We start from the raw sequence: 25,211 nt of genomic DNA, 5'->3' as shown, positions 1-25,211 counted from the left end.
AAATATCAAAGGCATCAATGTAGGAACTCAAACACACAAGATTGGACTTTACGCGGATGACCTTACTCTCTATTTAACAGACCCAGTTTCATCTCTTCATAATGTGCAAAATATCACCTCCAAATTTACCTGCATTTCTGGTCTCAAATTTAGTCAGAAAAAATCGGATCTATCCCATTAACCTGGAACCTCATGTTAGACTCGCGATAAAGACAACATTTCCGTTTAACTGGACAAAATCATCTTGGAGACATCTAGGAGTCTATATCCCAACAGATATCTCAAAGTTAGTGGATCAGAACTTTAAATGGATTTATGCGAAAACTACAACACAAATGACTAAGTGGAATTCTTTAAACCCTTCTTGGCCAGATCAAGTAGCCCTTATAAAAAGCTTCATACTCCCCAAATACCTCTTTCTGTTTCAAACAATTCTGATAGACATCCCACTCTGGGAATTGAAAACATGGCAGAAGAGCACAAACCAGTTCTTATGGGGGTATAAGAAACCTTGTATGAATTTTGCCACACTACAAAGAATGTCACAAATAGGAGTAATTGATCTACCTAATCTCAGCTCTTATTATGAAGCCTCTAATCTAGCTGCTTGACTTCGCACTCTTGCATCACCACAACTGGAGTGGGTCCAAATTGAAAGTCACTACTTATTCCCACACACTTTACTGGACACTTTTTGGAACCTGTCCCTGGCAAAATCGTTTCACAAACAAGATCACAAATACCTAAGAAATACCCTCAATATATGGTACAAATACAAAGACAAATTAGCCCCCCCGACCTCTCGGCAGTCCTCATTTCTAAACCAAACATGGTTCCAGCCAAATCAAGAAGATGCTTTATATAGTTCCTGGAGAACTGCTGGAGTTGTATGTATTGCTGACATACAACATAAGAAGAATTTCCTGGAAAAGGCACAACTAGAACAGAAAATAAGAAAGGAAATAATGTGGTTCCAATATTTACAGATTAAACACATGATAGAATCTTCGCATATTGCAGAAGCAATGACTAGACCACAAACAGGTTTTGAACAACTCCTGGAAAAATTGGAGACACACACATCCGGTTTACTCTCAAAAATATACAAACTTTTGAATGCATTAGATGAAGGAAAACCACTTAAATATCAAAACTTATGGAACCAAGATTGTGAAAACCGAATAAAAGAAAAAGACTGGGACTGTATATGGACCTCTCCAAACCTTTCTTCAGCGATTTTTAATATCCGTTTTCAGACTATTAAGACCCTTCTGAGATGGTACATACCTCCAGCTACTCTGCATCACATGAAAGATGACATCGATCTGCTTTGCACCAAAAACTGTGGCCAGAAAGCAGATTATATCCACTGTTGGTGGTCATGTCCTTACATACAATCCTTCTGGTCACAAATCAAACATCACATACAGTTAATTACACAAGTTGACCTACCTCTCCTACTGAAATTTTTCTTCTGAATAACTGGTCGGATTCACATGGAAACAAATGTAAGACCAGACTAATTCACACTCTACTCGCTGTAGCACAAACCACAATAGCTGCTAACTGGCTTGATAAATCCCCACCCACTATAGACTCTTGGCAAGATCTTTTGTGGAATCACTTCATCATGGGCAAGATCTCATTTCACACCTCAAATACACTCTCACACAAATCAGAATCCACGTTCACTGCGACTTGGTTTCCACTCATTACTTATATGGTGGAGGCTAATGTAATCCCAAACAATCCTCTTTATAGGCAGCTGATTTATTTGTGAGCTAAGTCTAACCTAAAGTAACTTATGTTCCTTAGACCTGTTAATTCAAAGCATCAGAAAAATGCTCCTAGTTGTTTATGGAACAAAGTTTAAAATTAGTAAACTAAACTTAATTCTAGACAAGTTTAATACTGTTAGTATTGTTGTGCTGTTTGTGTATACTTCCTTTTGAGTTCTTTAGTTATATGATGTTCTGACAGTGTGTTATACTTGTTTTAAAACAGTGTACTTAAGTAGTTATAATACTTTGTTTATGTATTATACAGAAATACTTATATGTAATGTGTAAGCTATTTGATTATAGGTTTGATACTTCTGTAACTATTTATAAAGTCTTTATAAAATAAAAATATAAACATAAAAAAATAACCTATAGGCTTCAGACATATCCTGGGGAAAAAATACAATAACACGAACCAATCGCAAGATAGAAAGCTCATGAATTACAAAACTGGGGTGTGTATTTACAAAGTCACCAAAATGGAAAAAAGGTCCTTTTAAAACAATGGTATCAATAAAGATATAGACCTTGAACCGGATCAATATTTTCAAAAGCCATGGAACATGCACTAAATGCCGAAATGAGTTTGGCAAGGCTTAGAACTCCACAATATGTCCACATAGGTGTGGCAGTCCTTAAACTCTTTAAACTGAACTACTACTTCTTCATCAGAGAGTACAGTTCATACAGTCTTCCTTTGATAATTCTATATTGGAATTAAACATCAAAAGCACTTTACACCTTCGAGGAGCATCAAAGCTTCAAAAACCCATGAGGAATAGTGCCAAGCTCTTGGTGACCTTGTAAATATACACCCCAGTCTTGTAATCCATGAGCTATCAATCTTGTGATTGGTTTATGTTATTGTATTTTTTTTCATTGTGTATGTATGAAACCATAGAAAATTGGATATTAGAATACTTATGAATATTTCATAATACAAAACAAAACAAAAATACTTAGACTTGTTATTTGAATATTTATTGTAAAAAAAACATACAGCATTTAGCTTAGGTTCTCATGTCTGTATTCTTTTTCAATTAATTTCCAGATACATCACAGCGATGCAGCTGGGCTTGAAGACTAACATCATCTGGCTGTGTTTCTCTTAAAGTTTTGTCTCTTTTTCCAGTGCATATGTCCTTTTTTGGCAAAACAATAAATATAACAAAACAAATTACTTTTCTGCTCATTGTCATGTTTTGTTCTTTAATCGCTCAGAACCTATGACCACAGAATACCCTTAAATGACATTTACAATTTGTGTGTCAGTGAAGTGTGGTAATTAAAGAAAGAATACAGGTTATCTGCTTTTGATGAACCCATTCCTCAGAGAAGTGCATAACTAAAACCACTGTGCAGATCCACATGTCTTCTTTTTCATTTAGAGGGACCGCACACTTTAGGTACATGCATGTTGTTTTCATAATTAGAAATTTTATTACAATGACCAATTTTTGCTCTAATTTTATAATTCAACTATACTTAGCAGAATTTCTACCACACAGGTTTTATTAGAATTAAATTTTCTTATGACAACTAAAGCTAGAAAAATGCAAGTAAAATTTGAAAATAATATTTAGTGTAATCTAACTTTTATTTGGCGCTATTCTGTAAATTTGAAAATCTACCCATTACATTTATTTGACTTCATGAGTGGCTGGAGAAAGAGCAGAGTAGTCTACTGAAAAGTAACAACAGTAATCCTAGTCCTATGGCTTTGCTTATTAGATCTCTGACACTACTGGATGGCATTGCTCTCAGTGAGAAAGGCAAACTACAAATAAAGTAAATAAATAAACAGCATTATAATGAAACAAGAAAACTAACAATAAATCATAATCCATGTGATTTTGTGCATGTGAAAAAGGCATTAGGTGCATCACTGACAAACCATAAGAATCTGAATGACAGCTTAGTATTACACTTACAGTACTTAGATCATCAACCCAGTCCTGAGGGTTGCTATGGGGCAGGTGTCTGGTTGACAGTCCAACAGCACTAAAATATCATTTAAAAATTACCACCCTATGGTTCTGTATATAAGCACCTAGTCCTAATATAGAGACAAATGTCCAATCACATAAATACAGGTTAAAAGGTACAAATTATATCCATATGCAAGAACCAATACCAAAGACATTTCAGCTAAAAGCTTTCCTCGTTAAATTCAAATTGAGCACTTTTGAAATATTGATTTATGAGCTTGTAAAATTATGACATAATAACATATAATTACTGTGTTTATGTTTACATGGTGCTTTTTAGAGTTTCAAAACCAGTATCTTATGAGACCTTGTTCTTTTGGAATTTCAGATACATTCTGTTCAACACACTTTATTACTATTATAGATGACATTCACTGACCTTCCCATTGTGTCCTTTCAAGTTAATGATATTCTCAAAAGTTGTGGAGGAGTAAATGTGAATTACATTTCCATTTACTGCCGCAAATAGGTGACCCCCATTACTGAACACACACTGCAGAGAGAAGCAGGAATCAATATGAAGCAAAGAATATGCACATAAGGCAGTAACTTTATGAAAGCAACAGTTATCCAGAGTAATTTGGAGATCATCTAGAAAGCAGCCTCCAATTATCCATATTCATATCATTTCTCTGTACCTAGAACAGGGGTGGCCAAACTGTGGCTTGGGAGCCGCATGCGGCTCTTTCATACATATTGGCTCCCGGCAGGGTGGCTGGGGAAGCTAAATATCATTAGCAAACAAATATCATTGGACAAATAAATATCATTATCGATATCTGCTTTTACTGCTTTTGTTATTATTTTTGGCAGTCTCATTTAATGTTAATAAAAAGCAAATTTGCATATTTCCCAGTAAAAACGTGTAATATTTGTTCATGTTTTGTGGCTCTCAAATATCTGATGTTTATTCTATGTGGCTCTTACATTAAGCAAGTTTGGCCACCCCTGGCCTAGAAGCAAGTTATCAATCACAAGATGCTCCTTTCCCTCCCTGCCACTGGTATCTTCCCATAAGTTCACAATCCACACTCTTCCTTTCCTTCTTGTGCCCCCCCATACACACTACCTCTTAATTCCTCACCTCTCTGCACCCTCGTATGGTAAAGTCCTTAAAAATCCGGATGTCATCAATTAGCAGATTCATAAGTCGGAGTTTGTCAGCAAAGCCAACCAACACATACAGGCCACTAGGGTGAAGGGAGAGCGCATATGCCTCCTCTTGGTACTCTTTGTACAGGTCCAGTGAGCTGCAGCAAGAACAGACATGACAATGAAGAGCTCAGCCTTCTCCCTGCAAACCTGCAACTAGGGCTATTCCCCGCAAAATGCTGATTAGGTTAGAATGGTTCATGTGAGACCATTTCAGTCATTATTGCTAAATGGGTTAGACGGAGATGAGCAGATTCCAACTGCTCTGTTTTAATTTGTTAAATTTCTATACCTTGAAAGTTGTCCTGAAACCTACAACATTTGCTGATTATCCTCAGTGCTGATCCTGAGGGCTCCCTATTCTGAGGAGCAGTATTGCAAAGAGCTCAGTGGGCTTCAGTGGGAGAGCACTTGCAAAGCTCCACTGATGGCACTTTGGATCCCACCCATAGTTTTTTCAGTTCCCCTGGGATACTGTTAACAGCTGGTTGATTCTTTTTATTGCTTCAGTGTCCATTTAGGTTGTCTGTAGCACATGAGAGATCTATGATGGAATATAATAATTCCACGTTCAGGTTTCTCCAGTTATCCTACATGTTGGACTTCCTCTTTCATGCAGTGGAAAAAGTGGTCTGGAGCTAAAGAACTGCAAAAGGAAAAAACTGCTCTTTGCTGCTTCTCTCCCCCAAAAGCCATTCTTGAGATTCAATGGACACTCAATAATGACATGGAATGTGGTACAGCAGGTGCTTTGGGGGCAGGAAACCCCCCTTCTTGAGCAAACTGTTGCTTTCTATTGATTTACATAAAATATTATTGTAACTTAAAATAATTGTGCTTCATTTGAGATCCAGTGTGGTGTAATGTTTAGCATATTGGATTAGAGTCTGGGAGACAAAGGTCTGAAGCCATTCACATATTCTTAGCCTAACCTACCTCACAGGGTTGTTGTGAGGATAAAATGGAGGAATGATATAAACAGCTTCGGGTGCCCACTGGGGAGAAGGACAGGGTATAAATGAAGTAGATAAATACTTAGTGTTTTGTCCTAAGCAGAACTAATGAAAGGGCTTTGCTTCTACATAAATGTATTTAAATTAGAAACTTCTAAACAAAAGTTTTCTAATGATATATGATAAAAACAAGGTATGAGTCAACAGGCTTCCTAAGTCTCTCAACTTTAAATATATAGATTTTTTTGGGTTTAGAATAATGACATATAGGCCCCGGTCACACGGGCAGGAAACTGCGGAGGAGAAGTGTGGCTGTTTGCCCCGGGGCAAACTAACATGCAGTAAAGCGATCAGACCTACTGTGGAGGTTCTGTGGAGGTACTGTGGAGCTTCCGTGGGTAGGGAGAGGTGCCGATCACAACACACGCCTGCGCGCAATGAAGAAGCGTGCGGCGCGGCGAACTGGTTTTCTTTTTTTGTGTACACTACGAATGCGCATGCTCTGTTGGGTGCGTGTGCGCATCCACGGAGACTTGGGGAAAAAAAAACATTTCCGCAAGGGGACATGGGCGGGCGCCAGATGCCACCGGAAACGCGATCAGACGCCTGCCCTTGCCCCGCAGTTTCCGGAAACTAGTACCTCCGAGGTACTAGTTTTTTGCTGCGCTTTTTCGGCAGGAAGCCTCGGTTGTGCCACGGAAGTGCTATGCTTCCCAGATGTGCTGGTGAGATCGCGACCGGAAACTCCGCCTGTCTTCCGTATCTCTTGCGTGGCTAATGTTGCGTGTGACCGCAGCCTTAGTTATGCAACATATGCAGTGTTCCTGTGACCTACTGCAAGCATATATGTCCTCTATGAACCCTGCCTACTGATCCAGTACAAAAATATTTGAATCTTGCCTTTTGGTCAGTAGAGAAACAGACGGCCCCATTTCTATTCTAACCATCATCTCTTAGTAGTACTCCATTTTCTAAGCAAATATAAGCAATTACTATTTAGCAGAATAGGGTTGATGCTTGCCCCTTATGGTTGCTCATTCCCTCTTTGGGGAATTGGAACCATACGTGTACTAATCAAAAGCAGTGCAGCAAAATATGGCTTCTTACTTGTTTTCATAGTTCCAGATGCGGACAGATTTATCCAATGAACATGTAGCAACAAGGGGCTTGCGAATGCAGGTGTCCAAGCCAGTAATAGAAGAAGCATGTAATGGGCAATTCAGATATTCAAAGTGAGCTGTTTCCCCCTAGTGAAATATAAAAATGTCAGCTAGACATAGTCCTATGTGAGTACTTGCTACTGTTGCTTAATCTTCCTTCAGTATTGTTGAAGTACTGCCAAAAAGTAGGTAGGTTGATGTTTTGATGCCACAGTTATTTGAACTACTACATGTATAAGAACTTCTATCACTGCTCAAAGATCTGTGGGAAGAACAAACTCACCCTACTCATTTCAGCTGAGGCCATGGAAAGCAAATAGATCTGATTCTTATTTGTGCTGATAAGAAGTGTCTCCTCTGCAGGGCTGAAGGCAATACATACAACCTCCTGCTTGTCTGATTGGTTTGGGTCACTGCTGCACTGGTCCTGTGGAACCTATGCAGTAAACCAGGGTAGTTAGATAACTGTCCTCCATGCATACTTTTCAAGTAGAGTAGAGCAACAAGTATATCTCCATAGCCAATGACAGCAAGATGGCATTAATAAAGTTTATGTTACCTCTAAAGCATTCACTTTCAATACACTTGACCACCTTTATATTTTGCCATTCAGATGCACAGTCGAATCCGACTCTTCACAACCCCATGGACCACATCACGCCAGGCCCTTCTGTCCTCCAATTTTAGAAATCGGTAAAACTGCCTCAACCTTCCAAAATCACTTTTCCCTTAAAGTGAAGTGGTGTCCCCATTATTAAACAGAAGCCTTCTGTACAGCCTCACGTAAGGAGATTGCCAGAGATATAGCTCAGGTCTCCTGGAACTGTCCCGCAACCTATGTACATACATAGCAATGCATCTTCCAGTGTCAGCCTGTCCTTAAGAACTGGCTTAGGCATCTACCTCACTCTGCTCCGAGAGACAGGATGCTTCATACTAGTTGTCAATATACTATATTCCTATCTCTGACACCCCTACCTACCCGTATTTCTCGGCTCTCTCTATAACCTTCCTTCTCTTCTGACTTCTCAAACAACAGAACAATTCCAGGGCCAGCTGAGCAAGCAAAGCCTTTGGAATATGTAGCAACAGCAGAGACTCGGGGCAGAGATGCTTGCTGCTGTGTTTCAGGTTCAAAAATCAGGTCACTGGAGACTTCAGGGGAACTGGCAGCAGGAAATTCAATGAGGCTTTAAAAAAAAAGGAGACAATCAGTCCACTAGCAGCACCCAGAGAATTATACAAATTCCAACTGTCAGTCATGCATTGTGTACAATGAATTACTTTTTGTTTTAAACGTGTATTAATAGTGGTGGGGTCATATAGTCCTTGTATTAATGCAAAGTTCTTGCAAACCATTGTGATTGAAGGTTGTAATTCTGCATACTTGCTAGGAAGTAAATCCCAATGAACTCAATGCAACATACTTCTGAGTAAATACACTTAAAATTGGATTTAAATCTAGTTTTCCACTGTAAGTAATCCTAAATCCTAAACATAATACTTAATAACTTTGTGGATAAGATGGACCATTATTGGTTCCACTTTAGTAGAACCAACATTTTCCAAGATAGATAGTAAAGTCATGTTTGGGATACACTGACCAGGACTTTTAGATCTTAGTTCAACACATTGTCTACCAGACTGTACTGGCTTATCTGTGGATGATGCTGATTGTTTCAGATGAAATGGTTTTGAAACTGCCTCACCTTTCTGATTCTTGTGTTGGTTCCTCCTTCTCTACATGAATGGGTACCTCTTTGTGCTCAATACTGGTCTCCCAACGTAGATCTCCAGAATCAAATAAGTAAAGCTTGCCTGTGTCAGTGCCCACAATCACCTTCTCTTCAGAGAGCCAAGCATGAGAAAGGTAGTTCTGAGGCTCCCCTCGCAGAAAGTTGGTCTGTTTTAAGGTTCCCTCTGTGTATCGGAAAAGTTTGAAAATGCCATTTCCTGTAACACAGACTTGGGTATTATCCTGTGGATTGAAGCTTACCTGGAAAACAACAAACAAATGATCACCAGAGAAGCATTACATGCAGCTGTCAGTAAATTAAGATTATAGTTTGCCACACTGTTGCACAGAAAACTTTAAATGTATAGCATTGACAAAGAATAAAAATCTCAAGTATTTACAAAGTGGTCTCAAAGTTACATCAAATAATACCTTAAACATAATGCATTTATCAATTTATCTATTTGTTTCTGGCCTGCAAAAAACAATTATTTTCCTGGTCAGGTATCCCACCACACCAATATTAGCCAAACTCAAAAATAACCCCTAATTGTACATAATTCTGTGCTGTTCATAGTGGTTTTCCTGATCAAATGGGTCTATAGTTTTAATCCAACAAAAAATAACAAAAGTAATAAGAATTATTTAGTACATTATGGAAGCAATCCAAAGGAGGTCTACTCAGAAGTAAATCCAATTTTATGCAGTGGGGCTTAATCCCAGGAAAGTGTTATTAAGATTGTAGCTTATATCTGGGGCTGTAATGATATAATGGATGTAAAAGTCTTTCACTTAAATCAATACTTTAAATACTCATTCCCTATAAGGTTATATCCTATATATTTATGAAGGGAAGTGAACCCATGTGAAGTCATATTATAGCAACACAGAACATTGGCTTGTCTAGCTCAGTACCATCTGCTCTGACTGGCACTGGCTCTTCAAAGTTTCAGGCAGGATTTTTTCTCTCCATCCTTTAAATTGGACATGTTGAGGATTGAACCTGAGACTTTCTGCATGCAAACAATGGCAAAGAAAGTGATCACCACTAGTGTGGTACTGGAGTACATGGAATCCCATGTTCTAATCTTCAACTTTTACTTTAATGATACTGCACTTACAGCCAATTCAGCTCTGAACAGTGTCACACTAAGACTTAAAAAAGGATATTTATTTAAGACATGTGTCTATATAATGTAAAAAATTAATGATTTTTAATCTTAATCAACTGAGAAAAGAACTTGGCAACTGCCAATGTAATATTAAAATCCACCCCTGCTAAAAGAAACCCTCAAATTATTCAGTTCACACCTACAGTCCTGGATATAGGGTTTTATCCAACTAGCTTTTGCATTGTTAAGCAAATCAGTCGAACAGACAATATTGAAGGTGATCTTTAGCCAGTCATTCTACACACACACCACCTAACCTATGATTATTTTGAAGATAAAGTAAAGAATGGGAGAATCATGTACATTGCCCTGACCTCCTTGAAGAAAGCACAGGATAAAAATGTAGTAGTACTGTACCAGGTTACCTGTTATCTGATGGTAATGTGAAGAGGCACAATACAAGAACTCGTGGGCACTCCATGAAATTGCTGAGCAGTGGGGTTAGAACGGATAAGAGGGAGTACTTCTTCACCCAAAGAGTGATTAACACTTGGAATTCACTGCCACAGGAAGTGGTGGCGGCTACAAGCATGGATGGCTTCAAAAGGGAATTAGATAAGCATATGGAACAGAGGTCCATCAGTGGCTATTAGCCACAAGGTATAGATAGGGACTCTGGGGCAAGTGATGCTCTGTATTCTTGGTGCTTGGGGGGGGGTCAACAGTGGGAGGGCTTTTAATGTCCTGGCCCCACTGGTGGACCTCCTGATGGCACTGGTATTTCTGGCCACTGTGTGATACAGAGTGTTGGACTGGATGGGCCTTTGGCCTGATCCAACATTGGCATCTCTTATGTTCTTATGTCATTTTCATGACTTAGGTTAACCAAACACTAAGCAATCACAGCATATTATAAATGAGCAAAAGTGCATCTGCACTTTATTAAGCTAGCAAATCATTATGGTATAGTATCTGATGAATAGTGGTTACAGAAAGGAAATCCTGTTAATTCACACATTACAAAGTTCACATCTCCCATGTGTTCTGAAAGTTCCCTGCCGAATCTTAATTCCTAATTAATGTCTCATTCAGATCATGACTATGACCTACAAGGAGAGAAGGCTTATGTTTTCCCCCTGCATTGTTTTCCCAACACAAATGGCCCCAGAGTCACTATTTGCCCATAACTTGTATATCTACAGCAGGGCAAGTAGTAGCTCACTTGGGCCACTTCAGATGGAGGGGGGGGGGGGGGGGGGGGGGGAGCTTAAGCCCCTTCTCCTTCATGCACCTGGGAACTGAGTACTCAGTGTGGAACTCCCACTACAGGTTTGTTTGAAAGTTCTCAGGTAGCCACAATAATTTGTAACTTGAAATGGCCCTGTTTCATATAGAGTAGCAAGAGCTGTCAGGCCATATCTCCAGTCACCTTGCCAATCAAAACTTTTAGATTAAGTGCACTGCCTGGGGTGGTTCTTACAAAAGGCATGTTTATCCTGTAATCAGCACTGCACATGGATACTGTTCAATCATAAAGCAAGTTGTAGATGGCATGTAGGAACTTCTTCTGATTATGCCTCCATTGGTGTAGGTGATATAGTTTCAGTGTATAAGAACACAACAATTATAGAGGCTCCTAATTACTTGCTGGATGTTTTTGGTTCATTAGTGTATGCCATCTTGAACCATAAGGAAAGACAATATAAATGTTTTAATAAATTAATGGTTAGCTTCCATAACCCTTTTGAAGAATTTTGTACCCAACATATCATGTGAATCTTTTCATCATGGAAAATGCATGCAGGGCTTCATAGTAGTTCCAGTGTTACTGGTTGATTATACCAATCTAAGTAAGTCTCCAAATACATCCCAAGAGACGTCTATCATGGAGAAGGGATTTTTTTTCTCCTACCTTACCTGATATATAGGGTTGTTCTGAATATCAACTTTGACAATTGCCATTAATCTTTGCTTTTCCCACATCCAGTATGCAAGGTTTGATTCAGGAGGTCCTGTCTGAGCCACTAGATACTTGGAATCAGGAGAAAACCCCAGACTAACAAACTCCTGAACAGCAAAATCAAAGGTATTCAGGACTTTTCGCTTCTTGCATGGGACAGATGACAGTTCATAGATCGTGATAGCAGGTTTATCCTGTACTGTTTCTGAAATGGCCAAGTATCGTCGGTTTGGGCTAATAGCCAGCGCCAGCATCCCCTGGCTCTTTTCTGAGCCTATAAAGAACACAGAAAAATATTCAGCTAGTCTAATGCAAAAAAAAATTATGAGCTGGGATCAAAGGGCAACCAATTTCAATTTTTCCATGAGCAATAATCCAGAATATCCAAATCCCAGAAATTTCCCTATTGCAAAGAGATTGGCAAAAAAGAAAAAAGAAGGCTTAGTCACTAATGAGTGGTATACACAAAGACCCTATTTGGAAAGCATTAAGCAATGTAAACTTCAGGTTTGCAACTCACTCTCCCCCCACCATACTTTTCACTTTTGATGTGTTATTTGCGTTAGCCTAGCCCCTTTCTTGGGCTTGGTTGCCATGGGAACGTGGGGGGTGAGTTGAAGAATGTATACTTTCATTTCTGGCTGTTATCTTCCTTGACTCAGATGTTTTCAAGCGGAGGCTGAACGACCATCTTTTAGGTATGTTGTAGGGCTATCTTTCGGCTATGCGCCTGCAGAGTGCAGGGGGTTGGACTTGATGACCTGCAAGGTCCCTTCCAGCTCTAACATTCTACAATTCTATGGCCCCGGTCACACGGGCCGGATATCGCGGGGGGGAGGCGTGGCTAATTGCCCCGGAGGAAACTAACGCGCGGCCACCCAAGCACACGTCCCGGTCGAGGTCCCGTGGTTAGGAGGGAGATGCCGACCAGACAGGTATCCTGTAGCGTGGCACAGAAGCCGCGCCGCGCAATCGCACTAGCAATCGCTCTTTGTGTGCATGCGCTGTTGGCCGCTGTAGCACTGAGACGGGCGCCGGATGCCATGTAAGTCAACCGGAAACGCGATCAGACACCCGCCCTTGGCCTGCGGTTTCCGGAAACTAGTACCTCGTAAGTACTAGTTTTTTAATTCGCACCTTCGTCGGGGAGCCACGGGAGCACTGCGCTTCCCAGATGTTGGGGTGTGATCGCACCCGGAAAATCTGCGGGACTCCCGTGCCTCTCCCACGGCAACTTTGCCATGTGACCGGGGCCTATGTAACCTTGAGCCTAGCCATCCCTGCTCCTCTTTCCCCTCAGAATTGTATACCGTTATTTAGGCAGGCTTCTAGCTTAGGTGTGACTGGCCCAGGGCCAGTAGGATCCTCTTTGATTTAGGTATAATCAGAGGTCGATTCGGGGGGGATTGCAGTTCCCCCGAGTGAGGCGCAGGGGGGCGGGGCACACAACGAAGCCCCACCCCCTGCTTCCGGCTGCCCCGCTTCCGGCCCTCATTCAGCCAGGAGGAGGCAGGAGAAGAGGGAGGGTAAGTTGCTTCCTCCCCGCCTCTCCCCACCCCTGCCTGCCTGGGGCCAGGGAGGGCCTTGACGGGGCTTCCTCGCACTCCCGCCGGCCTTGCAGGTCCACTGCCGGGCCTTATGATATCACGGCATGTGGCATACGCTAATGAGTTATGCTAATGAGTTCCCCTAGCTCTTTTTCTACGAAACAACCCCTGGGTATAATAGCTGGCTTTGCGCGCTTTACCCCAGTTCTAACACAGAATCATTAAGAGTCCAGATCCTATCAATGACTCAATAAACTTTTATTCCTCTGAATGACTGTTGTTGGGCACTGATTTCTCCAGGAGCTCTGACAATTTGTGCCCCAAACCTAAGTCCTCCACCCACAACTTTTTACTGATTAACTTGCATGACTAACTTTTGAGTAATATTTAATGTATAAATTCTACAAATGAAAAGACAGCAGCCAACTATATGGGACAAACTTGCCTATTCAGGAACCTGACAACTGTATATAGCCAAAGGCACCCTTTCAGATTTTGAAGGTGGGGAAATAGGAGGGAAAGTTCATTTTACCTCTTCATAACCTGAAGAATAAGGAAGAGGGAGAGCAAAGTAAGAGGCTCACTTACCTGGAATGAACTTCTGCCATTTCTGTTCTATGTGATATTTCACACAGCTATTCCCCGAGGGATACACTATTATTTGTTCGTCAAAGAAACAAATATTATTTGCTACACGAGACTGGAACCCAAAAATGTGGAGAGCTTGTGCCACAATCACCGACATGGCGCCTGAGATTCAGCAACCTGTGCTGGAAGACAGACACAAACGTTAGAGTCCCCGCCGCACGTTACTCTCCCACAGCCGCCGCCTCCTCGGGGCTCCTCAAGCCTTCCGCAAATCTTTCCCCGCCGATGCTCTTTTCATTTCCACTTCTCGTTCTCCCACAGGTACCCAGGCTTCTTCCCTCGGGCTCCGGCTCGCGATCTCGGCCGCGCTCGCTGAAATGATCCCTGACTCTGGACAGAGAAGACTAAAAGAACAAGGGCCGCAGAACTGGTTGCCATGGAGACGGCGTCCCAGAAGCACGGCGAAAAAGCGTCCAAGCAGAGTCGGAAGTACATAACTGCGGGCTCTCGGGGGCCGGAAGTAGTGTTGCACGCTTCCTCGTGAATTGTGAGAGCGTGGTTGGTTGTGGTGAGTAAGTGGGGGCATTTTTCCCTTCTTGCATTTGGAGGCTGGTCTGGAGTCTCCGACTGGAAATTTCAAGCTCGGGTTTGCATCTAAGACTGTCATGTTGTTTCCTGGTCAAGGTTTTCTGTGATGAGCAGAAATTAGTCGAGTAGAGGTTTTCTCGATATGTAGATATGGTGGGGAGCCCTCCTCTGCTGGGTTTTTGATAAAGGTTCAGGAGCGCTACCAAAGGCAAACCTACCGCATCTCTTTCATGATCTTTGGGAAGGAGTGTGCTTCATTAATTTTTTTTCCTGCTACAGTTTGGTGGTGGCGAAGTTTAGGTATTCCAGAACGCAGCGTGCAGTGCTCCAGGCAGACATGGAAGATTTCTCAACGTCCTCAGATTCTGAAGAATCTGTTGTCACTGACCGAGAGGTACGTTTGACTGTGTGTTCAATAGTGAGGGTGAATTTCGGGTTGCTCTGCTGTGCCACGAGATATAGTTCTAACAGTATGGTCAGGCTGTGTCCCATAGTGGATAATGGTGGTTGATGGTATTAGAAAACCCCCAGCGGGAACTAATTAGATAATAGGCCACACCCAACAGCAGGAACTAATTAGCCTATTAGGCCACACCCCTGACAGCACAGATCTGCTCTCACAGAGTAGGGAGAGCTTGTACCTCTTAAAGGTGCCACTGGACTGTTTTGGATTGCTAGGTATGGTGGGGGGGAATGCACAGATCTGCGCAGAAAGAGAGAGAGAGAGAAGGAATGGAGGGAAAGAACCAGAAGGAAAGAAGGAGGGAAAGAAAGAGAAGGAGAAAGGCGAGAAGGAAAGAAAGAGAAGGAGGGGAAGAATGAAGGAGAGAGGGAAAGAAGGAGGGAAAGAAAAAGAAGGGAAAGAAAGAGAAGGAGAAAGGAAAAGAAAGAGAAGAAAAGGAGGGGAAGAAATAAGGAGAGAAGGAAAGAAGGAGGGAAAGGAAAAGAGAAGGAACGATGCAAAAGGGGCGTGGCCAAATCGGAAGGCAGCCCAAAAATAGCCCTGGTTATTAGGGTCTTTTTGTTTTATAGACTACTGTGAAAAGCCATTCTTTCAGCTTAGCAGGGTCATGGTGTATTTAGTTCCTAGGTATGAAAACAGTAGTGGTTTTTCACAGGTTTTTTTAGAGTGACTTGTGATAGAAGTACTGTATTATACCTCATGATATTTAATGTAGGGTGTTACATGTATTGCAACAAATCACTTTTGTTATAATGAGAGAATGTGTATCAAATATATATTATCTCAAAAGTCCTTACAGTAGCCTTGTAAGGTAGCCCAATATATTGGTCTCCATATGGGGGGGGGGCTGATAATGGAGAGACTACTGATTTGCCTAAGGCAATATGGTGACTTGGGCTGTGCTGAGGTTTGTTTCAAATATTGTATGAATTTTCAGTAACATATATTTAGTCTTTCAAGCTAAATGTACTCCTGTAAGGGTAAGACAACAGTATGAGCACCTCAATCCGGGTATACTTCCAGGTGTTCATCTGTATATTTTTGTTTTTCACACATTCTTTCATCAAGAGTTGAGGGTGGCTGAGCTAATTTCTTTGACATTTGTGAGGATCAGTTTCCTGGAATGCTATTTATGTGTCTCTTTTTTCTAATATAGCTTCAGAAAGCGTTTACTAAAGGTTTATTAAAGCCAGGTCTAAATGTTGTACTTGAGGGACGACCAAAGGCTTTCAACAATGTGGTGAGTACTAGGTGATCATGACCTTTGTTGGCATGCCGAGCTTCCAGGTTATGAACTTAGTATGTAGCTGGGGCATCAGTCACTCTGTTCAGTTGTACTTGAGCTTAATACTTGACAGCCAGGTATTCCATTTTTGGAATGGCTTTGGGGTTTTTTGTTTTTTTTAAGGTGTTATACAAAAGATATATAGGGTGGTAGCTGCATTATCCCCTTGGATCATAGAGGAAGGGGCAAGTAAAAATATTGCTATTTATTTAGTAAAAGAAATTATAACTTTTTTGGTAAAGCATTATAATACAGTAATTTATTTAGTTCCCTTTAGATTCAGTAGGAACCTTCTGTGTCTTCCTTGGGTTTTGCTATTATTGTTGCAGCTGAATTTCTTTTGCTTGTTGAAGTTGGATGGGAGGAGACTGACACTCAAACAACACAGACATCCATATAGCAAAGAAGCAACCTTTAAACATTGCATACTATGTTGGATGGGCATCTGAGAGTTATCAAATACTTTTGGGGAATGGATGTATTAATGCGGAGGTTGTCATGATGTCTTTAGGGTGTGTTTGGGCAGGAACCTTTCAGATTCCTAGTGCTTTTCTTGGTAAGATGATATACCAGTCAATGTAGAAAAGGTCTTACATGTTCCACTTAATCACTGTTAATGTGCTTCTTTCTAGGATGGATTGAAACAGTGTCTATCCGAATTCCAGAGACATTTAGCCTGGGTAGAAAGGCTTGATGTGGCTTCTTGTCTGGAAAAAAATGTTGCTTCTAGTCACATGCCTGATAAAGTTGCTGTCGACCCTGAGGATGACTTCAAGAGAGAGATGAGTTTGTAAGTCTGTGTATATGAGTGGCTTCCAAGGAGCTTGCTGGATACACTATATACAGTGTTTACACTTTCTGGGGCAAAGAACAAACTGTATTTTTTTTAATGTGTCTTGCCAATGAAGTCCTGTGGTCCTGCTGTGCTGGATGACTGCTGTGACAGGGCTCACAATAGTGTACTACATTTGATCAAAGTATACTAGGTAGATTTCTCATCCTGTGCATATGGGAGGAAAGTCAGTACAAGAGCTGTAGAAAGAAAAGTTAGCTTAGCCACTCTTGCAGTATCCCTAGAAATTCTGACATCAGTCACATCATCAGTGCACACTGTTCCCCTCATGGGTGTTCTGCACAGTTAATCAATACATTGCAGCGGCCACAGTGCCATGGTCATATCACTCTACTCTGCCTATTTCCCTACACGTAATGCTCCTGCCCATTCCCCTACACACACTGCTCACACACAGAGAGCCCAGAGCATCTCCATTGTCCGAGGTCACCCATAGCCCAGTGTTTACAAGGACAGCAACTGATGCTTGTAATCATAAGCTCCAAGACTCCCTTCAGATAAGGAATTCAAATGTTCCTAGGAACCAAACATAGCCCATCAACGTTTGCAAACTACTACCTTTTTGCCAGTTAAAAGAAACTGGATCAAGTAGGGAAGAAAGTGCTACCATTCCAATCAACAAACACCATAGTCTAGTGGTTGGGAGGAAGCCTGCACCTAAAGCCCGTAGGCCACAAGTTCCCCAGCTGAAGTTCTGCTGTGAGACAAGAAATTCCACACATTGACCACAAGGACGACTCCGTGAGAAAGATGAGCTTTTAAGTCCATGTATATGAGATGCTTTTTGAAAACTTAGTATGTTGCACTGCAAATTACATGCTAGTATTAATGTCTGTGAGACGGGAACAAGGGAGAAAAGTGAGGATCACATGGACAAGGAAGAATGCATGTTATAGCAGCAAGTTTCCAGAAGGCAATTGCCATGAGCTGCTTGATACCTCTGTGGAACAGAGCAATGCAATACAAAACAAGACATATGAGGGAGATGTGAATGTGGCCTCAACAAGACAATGTATGTCCTGACGACAATGACAATTTTAGGTGACAAAGGAGAGAAAGAATAGGAGCCGCCATCGCCATTGTACCACCAACGCCCCATGATTTATGTACAGGGTCACCATGATGCGGGCACTTTGGATGAGAATGGGACGTTTTAGGAGACAGCCATCTTGTTTTTAGGAGAGGAGCACCACAATTTGTTTATGACTGTGATGTGTTTTAATATTTTAAATGTTTTTATTGTTCTATTGTATGATTTGGCGATATGCCGTGTAAGCTGCCCTGAGCCTCCGGGGAGGGCGGGATAAAAATGTAAATAATAAATAAATAAAGAGGGACTAGTTGTGCTTTTATGTTCTCCAAATATGTGTTAGCATGGCACAACAACAAAGAGCCTGAAATCCACTTATCTACCTTGCCAGGGCATGAAATACACAAAGTACAAACAGGATTTAAACGTGTTGATGTAATTCTTTTTATTTTCCCAGTTATCATCAGGCTCAAGCGTCTGTGCTGGAAGCCTTACCTCAGCTACATCGGCTCAAAGTCCCTACTAGGCGGCCTGATGATTATTTTGCAGAAATGGCAAAATCTGACCAGCAGATGCAGAAGGTATCTATCATATTCTTCCCTTCTCCAAAAGAGCTCAGGTTCTCCCCTTTGTTTGGTCTTCACAACAAGCTTAACAGGTAGGTTAGTCTGGGACCGTTGTAGTTTCATTTTTTAATTGACCACCTCTCAACTGTTGTCCCCAAGGTGATTTAAAATACAATAAAATACAGTGACACCCCCCCCTTTCAAAATATGGTCTGATAGAGTACTATGAGATATTTCTACAAATGTAATGTTTGCAGAAAAATCCCAAAAGTTTAAAAAGTAAAAGTGGGGAAAAGGGATTTAAAAAAACCCCACCTGTGAATGGAAAAGCTATGTGTGAGTCTATGCCCACGTTGCAACTTTAAAAAAGAAGGCTGACTGAGATCACAGGCAGCATTACAGGATTACCTAGATGCCCTGTACAACCAGACAGTTTTTAAAAAAGGAATGACTGAAGACAGTGCAAGACCAGGAGGGTTGATGAGAGGGAGGAAGGTCAATGGTTGTGACAGCAAGTGGGGAATAAGAGGAGATGGTAGCAGCTGAGAGAAGAATAGGAAGTGAGCACCAGCGTGGAGGATGGGATTTCCTCTCACCTGTGAGTCCCTTGTGAGTCCTCTGTTTGTCAATAGTTTAATCACTATACACTGGTTCTCATAAGGTAAGCTATATGGCTTCTAATCCCCCCACCATATCTGTTATAACTGTAGATGGATCCTGTCAGGTCCAGAAATGTAGCACTTCCAATCTGGTACATTGAGGTTTCCACATAAAAATGCTTCCAAGAAAGATAGAAGAGTGAAATGGAGAAAATAACAGCCTTTGCAAAGTTCTGTGCAGTGTGCACTGTACTGCAGATAATTCATTGTCTTGCTGCTTTGCCGGTCCAGTGTGAGGTGGCTCACATCCTGAAGATGACTTCAGTGGTCTTGCAGTGGTCTTGGGTGGAACATAATGGCTTACGAAGCAGAAGAGAGAAACTGATACTACTAGTAGTTGAGGATGTTGTTATTTCTTATATGAACTCTGGTGTAAGGCAAGTTTAGATAAATAAGATTAATTGGAGTGATCAGTAAATCAGCACATCTTCTATGCACTGTGGCTATTTGCTCAGTTTATCAGTATTTCATCAATATATTCCATTTGCTTGAGGTCCTGACTGATGTTTTCTATCATATTGTAGATATCTTTTTACATAAGGAGTAAGCACAGTTGTCGCCATGCTGTCCTCAATGTAAGGACTGAACACAGGAACATAGCTTTATAGTCTATTATTTAGATCAGATTAATGACCATAGCATAGCTTCAGTATTAAAAATCACTAATATGATTTGGCATCCTAATCTCCCTCTTCAAAGGTGGTGATAATAAATTGGATCATTGCTGCCAGAATTGTTATGCGAGATGCTACAGCACAGCTGACTTTTGCTAGTGAGTAAGGGAAGTATCTTCATGGGCATTATAGGCTAACATGACTGCTCTTCTGCATGGTGTCCCGATTTCCTGTGTAATAGCTATATTGCAGAAATTATGGAAGTGCCATATTTAGGAACATGGCACTCTTTAAAAGATGCAGTGAAGCCTGTGAACAGGGTTACTGTTGTAAACAAATCCCAAGTGCATGCATGTTGTTTGGTCTTTCCTCATTAGATTCGTCAAAAGCTGAAGAGCAAACAAGAAGCCATGGAGAAGTCTGAAAGGGCTAAAAAGCTCCGTGCTCTGAGGAAATATGGCAAAAAGGTGAGGAGAAGATCTGGGACAAGGGCCACAACCCTTGAACTGAAAGGGAGAGCTGGCACACCAAATTGTCTGGAAGTTCTCAAAGTGTAGTCCTTTGCAAGAGGAATCCAGTTGCTACGGATAAACAAATAGGAATCTTGATGTGCAGTGGGAAGTGTGTGTGAATGCATATTTGTACACAAAAGGGGAAATACTGGGATACAAGGAAGAGCAAGGCTCATTCTCTGCTTCTTCACAGGTGCAAACGGAGGTGCTGCAGAAGAGGCAGAAGGAGAAGACCTCAATGTTGCATGCAGTCAAGAAATACCAGAAAGGTGAAGTATTCCACATTTCTCTCCCTTCCTCCTCTGCTACGTTATCAGAGTATCAGTGTATGAAGTGTCTGAGGTGGGAAAATATGTAGGGATCTCTGATTACCACTGCATAGCAGAAGCCAGTTAAGATGCCAATAGTTGTAGTCAACGATTATCCCAGCAGATAGTATGTAATTTGGTCCTAGGTTCTGGTCAGTGGCAGCTCGTTATCTGCAGGATCCACAAACATCAGTATTTGCTGAAGGGGAAACCCTACCCCACGCTTTAATGGTGGAAACATTAATCCCCCCCCCATTCAGTTGGCTAGTCTTTAAGAGACTCTGGCATAGTTAGCATCTTCAGTGGATTTAGGAGGATGTAACACTTCTTAAGACTGCACTATCAGTGTCCCTAAATTGGTATATTTTACATTAATTCATTGTTACATGTTAGGCTTCTGGGCTGTGAATGCCAGAAAGAAGGGATGGTGGTCTGTACCTGTCTTTCCTGGTAGCTTTACTAGATGCATTTGAGTCCCTCTGATCATCAGTTACTGTTATGTTTAGTTCCAGGTGGGTAGCTGTGTTGGTCTGAAGCAGTAGAACACAATTTTAGTCAAAGTTTTATTCAAGGTATGAGCTTTTGTGTGCATGCACACTTCCTCAGACACATTGAAATGGAAGTTACCAGTCCGTACATATAGGTAGAGGGTGAACAGCAAATTAGCATACAACATGATGATGTTTTAACAGATGCAAGGATCAAACAGGGATAATAAGCTAAGTTTATATGACACCATTTGTTTGGATTTAATTTGGGGGCGAAACACAGTGAAGCGATGCCCTTTGGTTCTCTACATAGGGGAAACAGTCAAACCCTATGCCCAAGTTCCCTTGCTCGAAAGCCAGTCGAATCCGACTCTAGGGTTGCGATGCTCATCTCTGTTTTCAAGCCGAAGAGCCAGCGCTGTCCGAACACATTTCCGTGGTCATGTGGCCGGCATGACTAAACACCAAGGCGCACGGAACACTGTTACCTTCCCACCGAAGTGGTACCTATTTATCTACTAGCAACTTCTTGCTTTCGAACTGCTAGGTTGGATAAATGGACACAAATCTGACATCAAGAATCACAAGGATGAGAAACCTGTAGAACACTCCAGCCTTCCAGGACATTCAATGGGTGACCTCAGAGTAGCTGTTTTATTGCAAAGGAACTTTAGGAACAGGCCGGAAAGGGAAATCACTGAATTAAAAGTTATTACAATACTTGGAACAACCCCACAAGACTTAACAGGGATATTGGTTTCTTATCTCACTTCATATGCTAAACTCATTCAGTCCTTACATCTGTAGTCTCACCAAGAAGAGCTATACATCCTCTTTACTTCAGTATATTTCTTATTTGCAATAGTAGATTGGAATAGTGATTGTAATGCAATGAATATTAGAATGTAATGTCATTTAGAATAGTAGATTGGTATGTATTTGTCTGGTCTGGTGACTGGAGCGACTGTTGTTATGCTCCATCTGTCTCCGCTCAAACATGGAGGTAACTAACAGCATCCTTTTCTTTGAGGTGGGGTGATTCCACAATGAGGAACTATACATTTACATATCAGTCTCTAATTTTGACATATTTACTTCACTGTGTCCCCCCCCAAATTAAATCCAAACAAATGGTGACCATATAAACTTAGCTCATTATCCCATGTTGTATGCTAATTTGCTGTTCACCCTCTACCTATATGTATGGACTGGTAATTTCCGTTTCATTGTGTCTGAGGAAGTGTGCATGCACACAAAAGCTCATACCTTGAATAAAACTTTGATGGTCTTAAAGGTGCCACTGGACTCAAACTTCATTATGTTTAGTGTTGCTGTTGCTGCACAGTCTACATCTCTCCATCTATCAAATGGAAGTTATAACGACCTATGACATGACATCATGAAACATTTCAAAAGTGCTTACATGTAGAGATCTTGTCCATTGAGGGCTAAAGCTTATTTTAACATTCTTCTGTGGCTTGGCATCCATGCAATTCTTTATTCAGGTCTCTCAGACAAGCTGGAATTCCTGGAGGGAGAACAGCCACCACTTTCTCAGGGCAAAAAGAAAGAGGGGCCTGGAGGCCAAGTGATAAAGAAAGGGTAAGACCTTTGCAAGTGGAGGGATTTCAGCCAGAAACTCCACTTTCATGTTTCTATTAATAGGCCTTTTATTAAATCATTTTTTTCGTCTGAGAAGTTGTGTAACTCAAATGTTTGCACACTTTTCCTAGAACAAAAATTGATCCGCTGAAAGGTATTTTTACTGTTGTATATTCTGTTGGTGTTGAGCTGACACGCAAAACATTTCTCAGCTGAGAAATGGGAGACAATATTCAGCTCTCAAAAGTATATTTTTGAACCATATGTTTTTTAGTTTGAATTGTTAGTTTTTAAAATACAGATTTCTGGTTCTTGCATAAGCTTCAAAACATAAGGACAGTGTGTGAAAGTAACCAGATGACAGAAAGGAGCTTCATGTTTTAAAATCATCAGATTTCAAAGGAATGCTGCATTGTGACTTTGAGCATGTGGGATTAGCACTGCCTTGGAACTTGGTTATTGCAGCTAGCTGGAAGACTAATGTGGTGTGTTGGGGCTGCTGAGACCTAAATCATATGGTGGCTGTTCGTGTATCCATTGTGCATTGAACAAAATAACCTTTATTTTAGAGCAGTGATCCCCAATGTGGTACCCATTAGCAGGTTTCCTATTTGCTGTTAGACAAAGCAAAGAGCCAACCCTGGATTTCCTCCACTTCACCGGAGCATAGGGTTGCCAAGTCCTCCCTGGCCACCGGCAGGGGAAGGGGGGTAGGGTTGCCAGATCCAGGTTGGGAAATGTCTGGAGATTTGGAGATTGGAGCCTGGGGAGGATAGGCACCTCAGTGGGGTACAATGCCATGGAGTCCAACCTCCATAGCATCCATTTTCTCCAGGGAAACTTATCTCTATTGTCTGGAGATCAGCGGTAATTCCTGGGGATTCCCAGGTCCCATGTGGAGGCTGGCAACCTTACGGAGTGCTTCAGAGGAACCCATGATATATCACTTCTGTGTCTGCTGGGAGCTGCCTCCATCATAGGATGCTGGGCTATAAACCTCCCAACATTTGTGATTGGTCCCAGCACCCTATGGCAATTATTTTGTGATTGCCTCCTGTGGCTGCCATTTTGTAGTTGCACCCACTCTTGTTTTCAAAAATCCAATGCTGCTCAGAGGCTGAACAAGACTGGGGAGCCCTTCAAAGTATGGTGAAGTAAGAAACAGTTCGTTATCTCTGTTTATGTATGTGTGTTTTCAAAAATCCAATACTGCTCAGAGGCTGAACAAGACTGGGGAACCCTTCAGAGTATGGTGACGTAAGAAACAGTTTGTTATCTCTGTTTATGTATGTATGATTCGGAAGGCAGAGGCAAGGGAAGTTCCTTCTTTGTTGAAAAGGCAGGATGGCAGGTAAACAGTAGCCTTGTACCCAACCATCATGGATGTTGCTTTTTTTCCAGACCAAATGCCAAACGACGCTACAAGAATCAGAAATTTGGTTTTGGTGGTAAAAAGAAAGGGTCCAAGTGGAACACTCGAGAAAGTCACAATGACGTGTCCAGCTTTCGTGCTGGTGTAGCCCACTATAAGGGCTCAGGGAAAGCAGGAAAAAAGGGTGCTAACGTAAGTATCTGTCCTGGACTAGAATGAGGGGGATAGACCATTATTGCACTGGGAAGTAGGGAGAATTATATTCTGGATGACTTGGGGAAAACAGGTAATTTTGTAGTTTTAATAATCAGTATCCATCTAGATTTCTCAGGAATTTCTTTCTACAACTGAGCTGCTTGGGGAGTATATTTTCTGGGACAGAGTGGGAATAAGGTAAGGGGAAAATCACCAATGCTTCATTTTTTTCCTTTGTAGAAGAGGCCTGGCAAAAAGATGAGGCAGAAAATGAAGAACCGTTCCCGATAGAGAATGAAATGGACTTTTTTTTTCTTTGTAAAGTTTGGCATTCTTCAGGAACTAGCTATGGAAATGGGAGGCGCTACTGTCTGATGCTGAGTGTCCCATGTTTGTTCATGAACAACCACCAGTCGCTCCCTGCTGCCTCTCTTCCACACTGTTTTTTTCTTCTGTGAGGCTTAGGAATTAAACAGTTTTGAAAGTCTGTCTGCTTTCTGCATATGTTTATACTGGGAGATCATTGATCCCTTAAGTTTCCTGGGCCATTCATACATAACCACAGCATGTTCAGCTGGGGATGTGATATCCTGTAATGGAGGATTTCGTGGAGCAGCAGGGGATTCTGATCCGGGCACTGGCTGGACAGGCACACAGGACTTAGTAGATAGCACCATCTGGCACATACTGTTGCTGTTGT

General features: G+C 41.5%; 2 protein-coding genes across 3 annotated transcripts in view; one reads left to right on the top strand and one right to left on the bottom strand.

Annotated features, from left to right (window-relative positions):
- The window catches only part of CFAP57 (cilia and flagella associated protein 57), a 32,640-nt gene extending 18,507 nt beyond the window's left edge, over nucleotides 1-14,133 (bottom strand). Inside the window, exons 1-8 of the mRNA XM_015406570.1 lie at nucleotides 13,977-14,133; nucleotides 11,799-12,115; nucleotides 8,744-9,030; nucleotides 8,017-8,224; nucleotides 7,318-7,470; nucleotides 6,982-7,121; nucleotides 4,854-5,019; nucleotides 4,149-4,262 (exon numbers count right to left, since the gene is read on the bottom strand). Of these exons, the coding sequence (XP_015262056.1) occupies nucleotides 4,149-4,262; nucleotides 4,854-5,019; nucleotides 6,982-7,121; nucleotides 7,318-7,470; nucleotides 8,017-8,224; nucleotides 8,744-9,030; nucleotides 11,799-12,115; nucleotides 13,977-14,133 (1,542 nt within the window). The remainder of the gene's footprint in view (nucleotides 1-4,148; nucleotides 4,263-4,853; nucleotides 5,020-6,981; nucleotides 7,122-7,317; nucleotides 7,471-8,016; nucleotides 8,225-8,743; nucleotides 9,031-11,798; nucleotides 12,116-13,976) is intronic.
- Nucleotides 14,134-14,505: 372 nt separating this feature from the next.
- On the top strand, nucleotides 14,506-24,966 carry EBNA1BP2 (EBNA1 binding protein 2). 2 transcript variants are annotated; one of them, XM_015406579.1, is made up of 10 exons: nucleotides 14,506-14,544; nucleotides 14,844-14,958; nucleotides 16,184-16,267; nucleotides 16,945-17,102; nucleotides 18,653-18,776; nucleotides 20,412-20,501; nucleotides 20,740-20,815; nucleotides 22,848-22,944; nucleotides 24,346-24,508; nucleotides 24,752-24,966. In XM_015406579.1, exons 2-10 carry the CDS (start codon nucleotides 14,902-14,904, stop codon nucleotides 24,800-24,802), a joined length of 900 nt encoding a protein of 299 aa, XP_015262065.1. In that variant the 5' UTR covers nucleotides 14,506-14,544; nucleotides 14,844-14,901; the 3' UTR covers nucleotides 24,803-24,966. The 2 variants fall into 2 exon arrangements, with proteins under 2 accessions (XP_015262065.1, XP_015262064.1); XM_015406578.1 differs by lacking the exon at nucleotides 14,506-14,544 and having other exon boundaries at nucleotides 14,570-14,958.
- Nucleotides 24,967-25,211: the final 245 nt, after the last annotated feature.

The sequence above is a fragment of the Gekko japonicus genome, unplaced genomic scaffold (assembly GCF_001447785.1).
Source record: "Gekko japonicus isolate JY-2015 unplaced genomic scaffold, Gekko_japonicus_V1.1 scaffold115, whole genome shotgun sequence".
NCBI classification, from domain to species: Eukaryota; Metazoa; Chordata; class Lepidosauria; order Squamata; family Gekkonidae; genus Gekko; species Gekko japonicus.
This window is presented reverse-complemented; position numbering and strand designations above follow the sequence as displayed.